The sequence below is a fragment of the Lampetra planeri genome, chromosome 26, assembly GCF_965212315.1.
Source record: "Lampetra planeri chromosome 26, kcLamPlan1.2.h2, whole genome shotgun sequence".
Lineage (NCBI taxonomy): Eukaryota > Metazoa > Chordata > Hyperoartia > Petromyzontiformes > Petromyzontidae > Lampetra > Lampetra planeri.
Window position 1 is genome coordinate 6777155 of NC_136132.1, and position 14953 is coordinate 6792107.

Genomic DNA, 14953 nt, shown 5'->3' on the forward strand with positions numbered 1-14953 from the left:
AAACCCCCTGCAAGCCACGCCTAGCCTGATGTAGAGAGCCATGTTGATGACGTCACCCAACCCTGCCGATTGCCTCCCGTCCAGCAGCACACATGGGAAAAGGTGATACATTTTTCGTCCAACTATTGTTGTGTCGTCAAACTAATTTTCAGTCGACTAATTAGTCAGATAATCGGAATGTTGCCACTTCTAATAGAGCTTACAGACTAACCCAGACCGTCATCCCTCACGAGTTAATGAAATGAGCACAGCTGTGTGAGAATTTGACAGTGGCCCCCTCATCTACTGGAGTGTGGGCTCTCTACCACTTTGAGTTTTTTCAAAACCACTTTTGTTTAAAGTTATGTTTTAACCCATTTGTAACATTCAGATCGGCAAAGGGAGAGATGTATGGGTTAGTGGCAATTAAGTTAGTGCATTGAAAACAGCAGCAATTGGATGTTGTATCCAGTCCCAATTAAAATCCCCAAGGATCAAATCAAAGTTGTAAACGGAATGAGTAAGCCACATTATGAGATGCCAATTGAATCTGATGCAAAAGGAGCTAAGTAACAGGTAGATAAATATAAGAACATAACCCTGAGCACAAGCGTACTTGATCAAAAGTAACCCAAATCATTTCAGTTTGGAAATGGGATATATAACTATTGAGCATTTTATAAAGTGAGATTTCTCGTAGACCAATACGCCACAATGCATTGAAAACATTCAATGGTGCATACGTTAGTATTGCATGTTGCAGAGGTGGTAATGTTTGATTTGAAGGCATTTGGACGTCGCCTCAAGACTCCTTTTACATTTCCTTGAGATTCACAATGGATGGAGTAAATTGGAACTCCTTTTAGAAATGTCGGGCATTGATGGGTATTGATGGGTAGTGATGGGTTTTGATGGGTATTGATGGGCAGAGAGCATATGGGGATGTCTGTCAGATCATTAAGTTATTGGGCATTTGGAAAGGCACATTGTGCTAAACATTCTAAAACAAGCTACATAAATTGTCATTAGTAGTAATACAGGGAAGCTAAGTACACCCTATATAGGGCAATTGTAGTGATATTCACAGTTGTTAGCTGTTCTTCTTTAAATGAGCTAATTGAAATGTCACCATCTGCATTAGCCTCAGGCAATCAGTGTGCAGTTTCATATTCATTTATAAATATCATAGCCGTTCCACACCGGTTAGTGCTTGAAACTAAATTTTAAATTTTCTATTGAACATATACAAATTTCCTCGAAATTACGCCTATGCATAATCTGCAAACTTATTTTGCCACGTTAATGCTGTTAGCTCACAGGTGAATGTCTCATCGTTAGATTGTCAGAACACAATGAAAACAGAGCAATCTTGATTTGAAGCTTTCGTGACTGCGGGAATCCATACTCTTTGGTTCTTTCGGTACAGTCACGTAGGTAGAAAAATAATAGCTCACGTCGCAACGCAAGCAATCGACGATCGACAATTGCTTGTATGTAAACATAGGAATGCCGGCACGAATTGTGACGAGCTACATTACAACACATAAACATACATTAAAAAACCACGCGCAAAGACTATCATGAGGAATCGATGTTTTAAGTAAAGTTTCTGCAAGAGTACACTTATTAGAATCGCTTTCTGTGGGCGATTGAACTTGCGAGTCAAGTTGCGTTTGCGTTTTAACAGACGGACAATTTAAGCCCGCCCGACAAAATTTGGCAAGCCATCTCCCCTGAGTTCATTATGTTGCTCTGCTTTCTGAAGAACTACGGCTTGTGCAGAGTCCTAATGGGTTTCCGCCCATTGCTCTCATTTGAGGAATATTTTTTTACAGGCTCATTTGAAGACAAGCCTCATTTTCTCAAGCCCATCTTCATTTGCACCTGTCCACACCGTGGTCTGGACGTGTACTTATTTCGAAAAGGTCTCCGAATTAATGCCTTGGTGGGAGGATTCTCACTCAACACACGGTGTCCCTTTACACATCTGTGGGGATACCTCACCTGAAGTTGCGTGCACTGATCAATCGCACTGCTCGTTTTTTTTCACCCATTCTTTATTGCCCTTGTAACAATTCTACAAATACAGGAGCTCAACAACAAGGCTAAATCAATTTTATTCTTTAGACGCTATGAATTGTCCGAGCCTGGGGAGTGCCGGCACTTGCCAATGTTTCCACTGCCCTGCAATTCTGAGCCACTTCGGCACAGTTAATTAGATTCTCAAAAGGAAACAGGACGCAGGGACATATGGCATTATTAACAACTTTTCATAAAAACAATGCAAGTTTCTCCACGCTCAAGTGGGTAGGGACACTATTTAATCATGTAAAGTTTCCTATAAAGCTTGGCAGTTCAGCTGTTATGCTAACAAATTCAAATTAACCAACGCACACACAAAGACCCCTCCCCATAAAGTTCACGGGGGGCGGTGTTGTTAGCAAGCACCTATTAACGCCAGCATTACATATGAGCAGGCCATGTGGTAAGCACCATGCCCATCTGCTTGAGTTTCCCGACTGCTTATGTTCACAGATCATACCAGATACTCGTTTAAGGCTGGATTTCTCCACTTGAGGACCAGGATAGGTTTTTATACTGAAATGCCACTGATGTTCGTACATGGATGGGAGCACAAATGATGGCTGCTTTATGTATTTTTGTTATTTTTTTATCATGTCACGGGACAGAAACATTTCATTGGCAGTTTCTCACGGCTAACATTGGTACCACCGCGTGCCAAAAAAATGACCCTCAAAAGATGATGCCACGTAACTACTTCTGAGTAGATATGTGGCATCATATTTTGCAAAGCGTGCTCGTTGCTTGTCAAACGAAAATGTTCAATATTCATAACTGTAATAAGCCACATTTAAAAATTATTTTTTTAAATTATATGACAGGCTTTTTTCTTTTTGGTTGGGAAATCATAATAGTAGTGACTGATCTGAGCTCATTAACTCGCTACTCTTGAGAACCCAGTATAATCATCGGTGGGTGCCTAGATTCGATCCCTGGAACTGAACGGTGTTTGCTCAGTGCTGTGATAACGGTATCAGTTCTGTGAGGCACCCAGTAATCTCCAGGCAACTGGGGTCTCTGCACACTGTGTCACCACTACGAAAAGATACACGCACACACAGTTGATGAGACTATGAAGAAATTCATATTAAATAACAAAATCTCTCTTAATAAGCAGCATAGTGTTAGTCAGGGGACTTTATCAGAGACTGGTAGACAAAGCTCAGATGTTTTGCAAATCTCACAATCACTCTATTGGCATGCCAAGGATAGCCAAGGCTACATTTTTATGGCCGGAGTTCATTATTGTATTCCTGAAGCTAAACACCGCTCAAAAGAAGCCTCTTATTGCAGACCAAAAGGTTTATGTGTGCTTCAGAGATTGTGTTAGTCATGCAAAAATGTAAATATTTTTTGTCTTTAAAGAGTGTGCCACAATCTCGGAGTTATCTTTAAAAAAAAATCCTTTTAAGATTGAGGCATACGTGGTATAAATGGAAAGATGTGCTTTGAAGAATGCGTTGTGAAACTTTTAAATGTATTTCAAATATGAATAAAGAACAACTGATGAACTCGGATGGGTGTGTTTGGTGGCGAGTGTGTGTTTATTGCGGAGATGTAAGACAGTGATTAGCTCACTGACCTATGAACCCAGGATGCCGAGTTTAATTCCCAGCCATGGCTGACATCAGAGCCAAGTGGTATCAGAACTTTTTCCCGTGGGATACTCCCACGTTGACTCCACCTTTAATTGATTAGTTGTACATTCACTAGCTATGTGGGGACACATGGTGCTTGTGCTCGCCACCGCACTTGTCCCAACGGTTTACAAGGCTCAATACGGGGGGATGGGTCTCTGTCTTTATTCTTGCACTTCAAGTTCAAGTTCATTTATTAGATATAGCCCTGTGAGCCATTCGGCTCTTGAATCGGGTGCAACCGCAACAAACAAAAAACAAAAACATGAACAAAAAACATCTTAAAGTGAATATGTCACTAAGTGCAAACAGAAAATCCAAGAAAAGACAGCAACATATTGCAGAAAAAAGACCGTACACCAACGCTGTGTGCAAAAATCCCAGTGGGATGCAAGTCAAACAACAACAACAACAACCACAAGACAACTTAGATTAAGGCCATCAGTCTAACTCTGTACTACAACAAACAAACATGGCTAAACCAGCAGGGCGAGCGGCGGCGTTCTCTCTTGATGACGAGTCGTGGGCTACGGGAGTGCTGTTGTGAACGTCGCAAAATGCCAGCCAGGGAATGAGCGGTTTGTCGTCAGCACCCGCAGTCGCGGCCATTAACACAAGGCCCTGAGGTCCTGGTGATCTGGGTTCGATTGCTCGCCGTGGCCCACAGTGTCAACTTTAGCTGGGCCTCTTTCAAGGTCGACTCAGTCAAATGTGGCTTAAAGTGCATGCTATTGGTGCATGATATTGGCCCTACCAATCAGATGATAACTGGAATTAAGAGTGTATATTCTTAGGTTTTTTCGGTAAAGTCACGTAGGTAAAAAATTTAAAATGAATAAAAGTAAAATAAAAATAAAATAAAAATAAAAAATAAAAATCACGACGTTTCAGAGGCAACACTTTTGATTAATTTTAATTTTTTACCTACGTGACTTTACCGAAAAAACCTAAGAATATGAATCCTTGCAGACACGAAAGCTTCAAATCTAGAATTAAGAGTGTATCTCTGACATATAAATAAATACGAAACTTCAACATACAGACTGGGGTTAGAGCTGCTAGCAAGTGCCTGTTAGGGCAGGGACACTGTCCCATTTGAAATGATCACACACACCATCCATTATTCATTGAAGGCTGAGTCAACTTAGGAGAGACCCAGGATTGTCTTAGATTTCACTTATCATGGATCTTTTCCACTGTGCCACCCCTCACGATATACAATGACAAAGGGCTTCTGTATAGCCTCATAGGCTGCTGGGGCAAGTGCACTTAGTGAGCATCCACGGGGTATGGTCAGAAGGCAAGCCACCTTTGTCTTCCCGGTAGTGATGCTTCCACACTGCACCACATACCCCCCATTTAGGGATCAGTTGATCTCAAGGAAGTCTGGGAATCGGAGTCTAGTTACAGGATTTACGATGCAATGCACTAACCACTGTGCCATCAGTCCCAACATACACAAAGATGTACAAACACACTCACATATACACACAGATATATATATAAACAAAGACAAAGATCCTCTGCATAGCCTTTACCAGACTGTTGGAGCAAGTGATGTTAGAGAGCACTTAAGAAGGCCGGAACGGAACACGAGGGGGTGGGTGGCCAGCACCATGCCCAACCGCCTTTGTCTCCCCAGTTGCGATGTTTACACACCGCACGAGTCGACCTAGGGGAGGCCCTGGATCGATTCATATAATCGTTAACGGTGTTGGCCGTGAGTGGGAATCAAACTCAGGTCGTCGGGTTCGCAGTACAGCGAGCTAACCACTACATTACCGCTCCCAACATACACACACGTACACACACGCAAAGACAAAAAGACACACATACAACACTGAGTAATAACATGCGCACTATACCCCTTTGTACCTTAAACTTTCCCTTAATTCACATTTATTTTTGCGTAACATTTAGAGCTCGCATTAAAAACACATACTTTTTTTTTGCAACGCAATAAAAATGTGCCAATAAAATTTCAACGTATATATTAAAATTACGAATGTATAATTTAGCGCCTGTGTCAGGGGTCCCATTTTTTACGATTGTAAAAAAAAAGTATTCATTAAGTAACACTGAAGATAACGTGATGCATCACCGATATTATAATGTAATCCTATTTTTATCGCCCCGCTCTGATTAGTTTTCAGAGCGTACAGCATAACTGCTCGCTAATAATGTCCGCGTGCTTCCGCAGTGCAACGGTGGGATGCTACGGGGGGCACCGTGGTGGCCAGTGACACACGTGAAGCAACAAGCGTGCACCGCAACACCCGCAAGGCGTCCCAGCGCACGCGTTCATTCGAAGCATTGCAGCCCCGTTACATCATCCCACGTGACACCCTGAGCTGCTCCACCTAAATCAATCCGACTACCTGAGTGTCCGCTCCACATTCGAGAACTTGCCCACGCGATCGAGAGAAACAAATATCTGTCAGTGGTCAACCCAGCCCATCGTCTCTTCATCATCCCGATCATTCTACGGTTCAAATAAAAGCAAGCGCCACTTCGTGATGAGCAAAGAGTGATGATCCTATGGATAGAAGTGTCTATGTGGAGCATCCCAGCCAGCCAGCTCAGCTTGGATCCAACATATGGAGGTGGGTGCCATCCCATTGCTAATTTAAACAGCAAGATGCCTCGACCTGGCTAACTCAAATCGGCAGTGGGTACGTACTGTGCACGTATGGAAAAAATGAAATGCAAAAAATTAACCCGTAAAAACAAAGTTTTTCACTATAAATCCTTTATATGCGTGTTCAATGGGCCACAACCCAGCCCACATTGGTCTTTGAAACGGGCGGCTAGAGTCCTCTCGTCCTCTGGCTTGAGATGGCTGCCACCTATGGGTCAGATGATTGCCTGCCACCATTAAGCAATTGGTAATTAAATAGAAAAAAAAATTCCTAAAAGTGTAAAATTTTAGAAAAAAATTTTCACGAAAATAAATTGTCACGCACAACGAGTCTGTGTGCAAAATGTCAGCTCGATTGGATCACGGGAAGTGGGTTAAAAAACGACCGAAAGATTTGCACGGTCGTAAGCGCGCAAGCAAGCAAGTGAACGTAATATAAAGGATTTTAAAAATAAGGACACACAACATTGAGTAACTACGGAAATGTGTTCTTAAAATATGTAATATATGTTCGTCATCTTCAGGCTTCAGCCATGGTTCATCCACTGCTGGATAAAAGCCTCCCCAAGCTGATGCAATCTTTCACAATCCTGTGAGGTAATATACCGCTTTGAAGCTGCACCCAGACGTTTTTTTTATCGCTCCATCTCCTCAGTGGACGCACTTTTCTTCGTGCTCATCAATAATGCACGTATAAATGGTGATGTATTTATAACTGTTAGATTTGTACCTCGCTTTGACGTTTTTATTTACACCCTCCGCAGATTTTTGGCCACGCACAGCGCCAGTAAAAATCGGCGTAACCACCAAGCCTAGATTTCCGTGGCTCACCCAGTTCTTGTGAAAAATGGAACGGTCCAAATGCAATCACACACCTGCAGTGACACTCAAGGACAGGTGTGGGGGTATTTGATTTGGAGTAATCTACATGTGTGGTGCAGGAGAGCCATTGGGGAATTGAAGGCTATCTGTGGGTGAGTGTAAGAAATGCTCATGCAGCGTACACAAAGGCACATTTGTTTTTGCAATTGTGCAAAAATGTGCGTGTGTATGTTGAATGTTCGTGTATGCATGCAAATGCAAAATTGTACACACCACAGCGATTAGGCTGTAGATGAACCTGCCCTGGTTCTCCCTTCAGTTGGTAAAAAAAGACAAAGCTGCAGGCCTGCAATTGCTCACTGTACTTCTGCCAGAAGGGCCTCCGCGAGAGGGAGCTATTGAGAGTATATTGGCCTCCTCTTCCACGCTGGGTGCCATCGTGGCGAGATGCTAACTACCTCGCCTGGTACGCAGGAGGTCGTGGGTTTGATCCCGACCCCGACACCGCTATATTTGGAGTTTGCATGCCTCTCTCACGGTGATCGCGTGGAATTTTATCTCCACATTTAGAAACATGCGCTTATAGAGTATTTGGCTGATATTAATTTCCACGTGATAAGCCACTTTGTTGAGCTATCATTCATGGCCAGGTCGCTTCTGAAAAATATAATATAAATATATAAATATATATGGCTCAGTGGATCTTACCTGGTAAAATAAAAGATATTTTTTGTTCGTATTTTTGAAGAGGTTGAAGCAGCCACACTTTACCCCACCACACGTGGACCTGCCGTTCTACTCACCGTAAGTGAAGCCACCTCTACTGCTGGGTGGACAGACTCGGGGGCCCTTCGAGACTTGCCCAGTATCTCAACTACCACGCCAGGAGATTTAAGCGGTGACCTTTGGATTGCAAGTCCAGTGTGATAACCGTTACACTGCTGCAACAGTGCCCCCCCCCCCCCCCCAATTGACTCTGCCTTAAATGAGGACCCAGTGTGGCACATAAAAACATCGGCAGTGGAGAGACAAAGGCGGATGGGCGTGGTACTGGTCCCATTGAACGTCATGCACTGTGCAAGCCACAAAGGTGCTCTCTAACAGGGATCTTTGATGCTTTCAAAACTAAGTTGGATGGCCGGTAGCAGCTGCCCTCCAGAAACGTTACACAGGATCAAGGCTTGAACCAATCACGGAGAGATTTGCGCTGCTGAAACGCAGCAAGGTCTCAGTGGGGAGTACTGGTGCTGCATACACTAACCACCTTGGTCTTATAGCCCACAGCGTGAGTTTGTGGTCCATATGTATCCTCCGTTATTCCATTCAGCCTTGAAGTGCAACATCGAGCATCCCCTGGCCAGCTAGGCAGTACTCCGCAGCCACCAAACCTGCTTATTTGCTGAGATCTGTTGAGATTATTGATGATTGTATACGCTACGTGCCGTGCACAGTGTGTCACTGCAAGGCAGAGATGGGTAAAAGACATTCATATTACAAATTACTGGATGAAATGTAACCAGAAACAAATGACCAATTTCACCGTATCTCACGCAATTCTGATACAAATTGCCAATTACTTTGAGGTATGCAATTTAGATACCAATTAGAAATTACAACTGTAATGAATTTACACATTTTAAATTAAATGTAATTTAGATAATTCCCATCTTTGATATTTCACTCTGTCGTTCTGTACGTGGGAGCGCTGGGCAGCTAAAATGCGGCAAGTTGGCACAGTAGGGGGCCCAGCTGGTGTACATCTGCCAGTCATCTCAGTCGGTCAACCCATGGCAACTTCTGTCTGTTCCGAGACCTCCTGCCAGCAGTGAGCTTTCGACACTTCACGTGGCCATGGTCACGTCGCTGCCACTTAGTGGTGGATGGCAGGTGTTGTTGTTGAGTGAGTGAGTGTGTGAGTGAGCGTGTAAGTGAATAAGCATGTGAGTGAGTCGTGTGGAGCAGGTAGCGTAGCGGTTAGCGCGCTGTGCTACGAACCCTGCGAGTCCCGATCACGATTATTTTAACCGTTTCGGAGCCTCCCCTAGGTCGACTCAGCGTGACGTGAATAAAAAAACATAAAATTAAAAAATGAATAAAGTGTAAAAATGTATTTCCCAGCAGCCTCCCTTCGTGCTCCTCCCAAATGAGAACTCGATGTGATGTGCAAACATCGCCACTAGGGAGACAAAGGTGGTCGGGCTTGGTGCTGGCCACCTACCCTCCCGTGCCAACCTTCGTAGGTTGCTGCTCGCTAACAGCACTCGCCCCAACAATTTGTCCAGGCTACACGGGGGACCTTTGTCTTTGAGTCAGTGAGTGAGCACGCGAGTGAGGAACAGGGATCCCACCTCCATGCCGCTGTGCGGAGACCCAGGGCTGGGTGGGCCCCTGGCGGAGCGGCGTGGGTAGGGGCCCCACGTGACCCCGGCCTGCAGGGCGATGCGAGTTCTCACCCCTCGCCTCTCTGAGTCCAACTCGCCCATCTCCAGCTCGCCTGTGCACACGCGCACACACGCATGGGGAACCGGCGGTCAGGCGGTGAGCAACAGTTGCATCGCCAATTAAATTAAGAATAAAATAGAATAATTCACGGCCTACTATCTATAGTCGGGAAAAGCGCAACTTCCACGGTCGGCCTGGGTCCCTACTCTCCACACCGTCATGGGCAATATTGAACATATTTCGATTTAAAGCTTTCGTGACTGCAGAGATTCATCTTCTTGGTTCTTTCGGTAAAGTCACGTAGAAGGGAAGTAATAAAATAATAGAAATAAAACATAATAAAATAATTCTCACGACGTTTCGGCCACAACGCAAGCAGCCGTCGTCAGGTGAAGACCAGGTCTGTCGGGGAGACAGCTGTTTTATTTTTATTATTTTATTACTTCCCTTCTACGTGACTTTACCGAAAGAACCAAGAAGAATATTGAACATACTTCACCACACTGGTCAGTGTGTGATGGTGAAGCGTAGGAGGACCCAGAACTGGTTGAGGTATCACTCGTGACTTTGATTCCGTGGCCAGGAATAAAAGTCCCTTCGCAGGTTTCATAGCGCAGTGTGTTAACCAATGGCCCCAGCACGCCACCGAATTTCATCATCGGGGTAAATTGCTCGTTTCTCAGTCTCCTTGTCCTGGCGAGGGTCGCGGCGGCAGCGTGTTGAGTAGTGGCGGTCCACACCTCCCACTCCCTGGCGACAGACTAAACTATATACTACACTACTCTACACTACACGACTATAAACTATACACTACACTACTATACACTACTACACTACATTACTATACACTATATACTACTATACACAGACTATAGCTCTTCCTGAGGCCATAGGGGTAATGTAAATTATTATTGCTATTACTATAATAATGAAGATGGTAATCATCATCTTTATGATAATTATCATCATGTTGAAACAAAATCAACATCCTCACGGTAAGCATACTGCCCGTCTTCATCACCGTCATCAAATAAAACAATCGTCAGTGTAAACAAAGTCATCATCTTGCTGGCAAGAACCATCATCATTGACATTGTAAACAATTATATCACGAGTATGAACACGAATGAATATGTAAGCAATATCGTGAGCATATTTATGAAAGCATCATCATACATATCAATAATAGGCTACAAAAATATAGTTAATGTCATCACAACAATAACATGGAATCACCATCATAATTATCGTCAAACCGATGTCATCTTCACGAGCATCATTAAAATCAGGGTTTTTGTAAATGTCATCACAGGAAGAGCGACGCACATCCTTGTCACAAACTTTATACATCTCGAATCTTCCTATATCGGGTGCCAACCAGGATTCAATTTTCCACCAATGCAACGAGTTGAATCTCTCTCTATTCGGGTGACGGAATTGCAATGGACGCATCCTGAGTGTAGAGCTGTATAGAAGCAGTTGCAATTGTAATCGGTGAGGTTAAGTGGAACATTTTCTCTTCAATACAGTTTCCTTTGGTTAGCATCTCCAATACGTTTCCCTCATCGTAATTTTCGAGTGAAGGATCTAATAACCATACCAAATTTATACCGAAATATAAACCGCATTTACAATTCACACCGGCGTGCCTTTAAACATCTACCCCACATTAAGTGCATATCTATAGAATTTAAGATTATTATAAAATACCGTCACCACATCTTTAAGACAACACATTATCGTGATTAACGAGAAATATATAATATTCGCCTGCACATGTTTACAGACAACAATCGCTTGGGACTTGCCTAGGTAAATGTGATCAGTAGCAGCTCGAGGCTGACAAACGCAACCGAGCATGTGTGCTGATGGCCATGGTACATGCTGTGTCCTGCATAAGCCTTAACAGGTGCTCGCAGACAAAGTTTGCCCACAGCAGCCCATAAACCTACACAAAAGCAGGATCTTGCGTGAGTGTACATTGGAATAATTATTTATTTGTACAACATATTTGAATGACACGTTACCTTGATCATAAATCTATTTCATGTCATTTCCAAAAGGAGAAACGGCGAACAGGTGCTGGTTTAGATAAATATTTGATAACAAAAAAAACATATCAAACACTTTATCTGGAAAGTGTATGAGGTGGGGAGGGAGTGGATATGAGGCCACAATGTTGGTAAGCAGCTTGCATAAAACGCTATCTGCGGAGAATGATAAAAAATAAAAAATAAAATCACGGCAATGAAAATCATAAAAACTCAGTGCAAGGTGAGAAAAAAAGAGAAATGAAAAGCAAGCTATTGTAGAACGGGAGGGATGCTTTTTTAACCTCGCTTCCTTTCGCAAATATTTCCACTCCTGCAGCCTTCGCCGGCACGCACGATTTAGTCAGCCACAGCCCATGAGCCGCGTCGCGATTCAAATACTTCAGGAGACGACGGACTCTGCCGTGGGTGCACGGCAGCGCTAGCGTCAGCCCCAGCGCGGGCAATCGCGGACTGTCACCCAAAGGGTTAATGGAAAGCTGGCGGTAACATGACAGCAGATTTGTGTTTGTGTACAGCACAGGAGTCGCAGCAGCAGCAGCAACCCACACACGCGGGCGGGCGGGCGGGCGAGAGGCATGGGCTCAACCCGCACACCGGCAAGAAAGGAGGCGACCGTTTATCAATCCAATTATCGTCATAATTGTGTCGGTGGCTGGCGTTCATCAAAATGTGCCGACGCCGGCAGATATGGGTAATGAACCGATTCGTGGCCGGACAAAAACTTCCAATTTCTCCGTCACGTACCGGCCCTTTCGCAACCAATTCCTGCGGCAACCTCTGTACCCGACGCATAAACATGCACCCACGCACGCGCACGCACATGCGACACCGCGTCCCATGCGCCACCTCCACAACCCGTCAGCGGCAACCACTACTCTGCCTCCTGGAAAGACCCTGCCCTCCAAGTCCATCTGCTTATCTGACACGTGTGCTGATAGGGAGCACTGTTCTGTGCGCAGCTTTGACTCGCTGCTCCTGTGAACATTCGCAAGCTCCCATACACAGTTTTATTTTGTATGCTCTGCCCCAGTCTCAAGTTGGCCCAACTGTGCATCCACAGATTACCAATTTATTTTCAGATTTTTTTTGCCGAGTTGGGTTGAATAATTATTCCCGACACGAGTTGGAGACATCGCGTGAACTGGGCAGGACATGTCGCTTGAAGAATTGATGGCCAGTGGTCGAGACTTGATGATGGAGTAGTAGCGGACAAAGCCGCGAACACGCCCGTGGTGGCACGACCAATTCAGCTCATGCGCAGGAGCTTGGTGGTTGCATCGTAGGAGTGAGAGCGATTGCAATGGCTTGGAGATCCCTTCATTGAGCAGTGGATATATCAAGGTCTACGAAGATTAGGATCTGTTTAATCACAGGACGACGTGTAGCTCGGTTGAAGCTCAGGACTTAAAAATCTGCGAGTTCCAATAACCTCATTATTCATTTGAGGTCAATTAAATGAGTCTTGTGAGGCTTCAACCGTCCACAGGCACTGCCATGGGAATATGGAATTTCCACGACCAACTGGCTCAGAATATCCAAGTGGACAAATGCTGCCTCATGAGCATTTGAGCAAGGGAAGACTAACTCGAAAAGAATGAATTTGGTTAAATAAATGTGCCCCTTTGTCTAATCGATATGTGCCAATGCTTCAAGTGCAAACTCATAAACGCCGGCACGATGACCACTCTTGTTTTCCCACAAAGTGGTACTGATTTTATTGACTCTGGAGGGATGATGATGATGATAGGCTATGTTAACCACCGACATGTGATTTGAAGTCATAGCCTTTTGAATGAGAGCTGAACATTCAATACATAGCACCATCTGGCCAGATTAACAATGGCACAAATGACACTGACACAATGACAGAGACGCATAATGACCAACTATGTGTGATTTATACTCTTTATGTATACCCAGGCACTGCTGTTGTCAATGAGATATGCGGTAATTACCGCTATCATAAAAGCCACTTAAAATATTTGCAGTGTATTTCCTCTGCAAAATAAAATACCCATTGGCCAAGCGTGATATGTAGATATGTGATTTTGCCTCGACTGTGCATGTGAACGTGTGCACGGTATGGTGTAGGGTTAGCACGCTCTGTGCTATTCACCAGGTGACCCGAGTTTGGTTCCCACTCACAGCCTGCACCAATGGCGACTATCTAAACCAGTCCTGGGCCTCCTCTAGGTTGACTGAGCCTTAATTGAATACCTTATACCAGTGTGTAAACATTGACAATCGACAAATAAAGGCAACCAGGCGTGGTACTGGCTACCATCCGCTAATGCAATATTTTGAAATCAATAGGTGCTATTCAACAGCACTTTCCCAATAGTTTGTGTAGGTTATGTGGATTTTCTTAAACCATATATAGCCACATAGAACCAAAAGAACACAGTAATGGAAGTAACGCCAAAGTGGTTTAGCTGTGAGATTCGCTATTTTTAAGATGCTAATATAAAAACATCCTTTGTGATCAATCACCGAATAGAGGTGTTCAGGGGGCCAGGTGGGATCAGGAGTCACAGCACTTGAGCTGCCACTGCCGAGCTCCACTCGTGCTTAAACCGCGTCATCGAGTGTACGAAGTTGATGGTCTCAGCCCAGTCAGCAAATAAAGCAAAATAAACCATTGAATTCTAACTTGAACGATAAAAAGGACGTGGTTTTAACTGCCATGCGATGGATAACTATCTTCGTAGCAGGCAATGCGGGATTGCGCAGTGCCCCTAGTGGGGATAAGAGGTCGTCCGAAATTATCTCAGAAGTAGTTCTGTAATATTGCCTTCTGTGGGCCACTCCTCAGCATATTGTAATGCACTGCTCTGCAAGCATGCCAGATGGATATGTTTTGCCCGATGACATGATGCCGAAAAAGCGGAACTTGAAGAAAATTGTTAAAAAGGTCACATTTTTTTCACATAAAAAAAAAATATCCGCTGAATAGAATCTAGTTATTTTATACCAGATTATGCACATTTAAATCACACCTATATCAAAGGTCAAATATGGCATTTGCTGCAGAATTAATGAACACGTTAATTAAGTAATGAATTACAGTAATTAAAAAGTTGATGAATGGACAGCCACCTGAAAGATTGAATCGTAAAGGAATGAACGCATGCATGGGAAGATAAGATAATGAATAGGCACACACAATGCATACATTCATGCATGTGCAGCCAAAATGGTGGTTGTTTCGCTGACATCGGTGAGGACGGCCAACTCGTACACACGGACGGAGCGGATGTGCGGGGGGCCTTTAAACAGCTTGGCCCCGACATTCCCTCCCC

The 14953-nt window shown here is 44.1% G+C and overlaps 1 protein-coding gene across 1 annotated transcript in view; it reads right to left on the reverse strand.

The window, feature by feature from the left end:
- LOC144727797 (zinc finger protein ZFPM2-like) overlaps nucleotides 1-14953 on the reverse strand; it is a 189660-nt gene that overhangs the window by 108615 nt on the left and 66092 nt on the right. The window contains exon 4 of the mRNA XM_078606909.1: nucleotides 9507-9652. Coding sequence (XP_078463035.1) covers nucleotides 9507-9652 — 146 coding nt within the window. The remainder of the gene's footprint in view (nucleotides 1-9506; nucleotides 9653-14953) is intronic.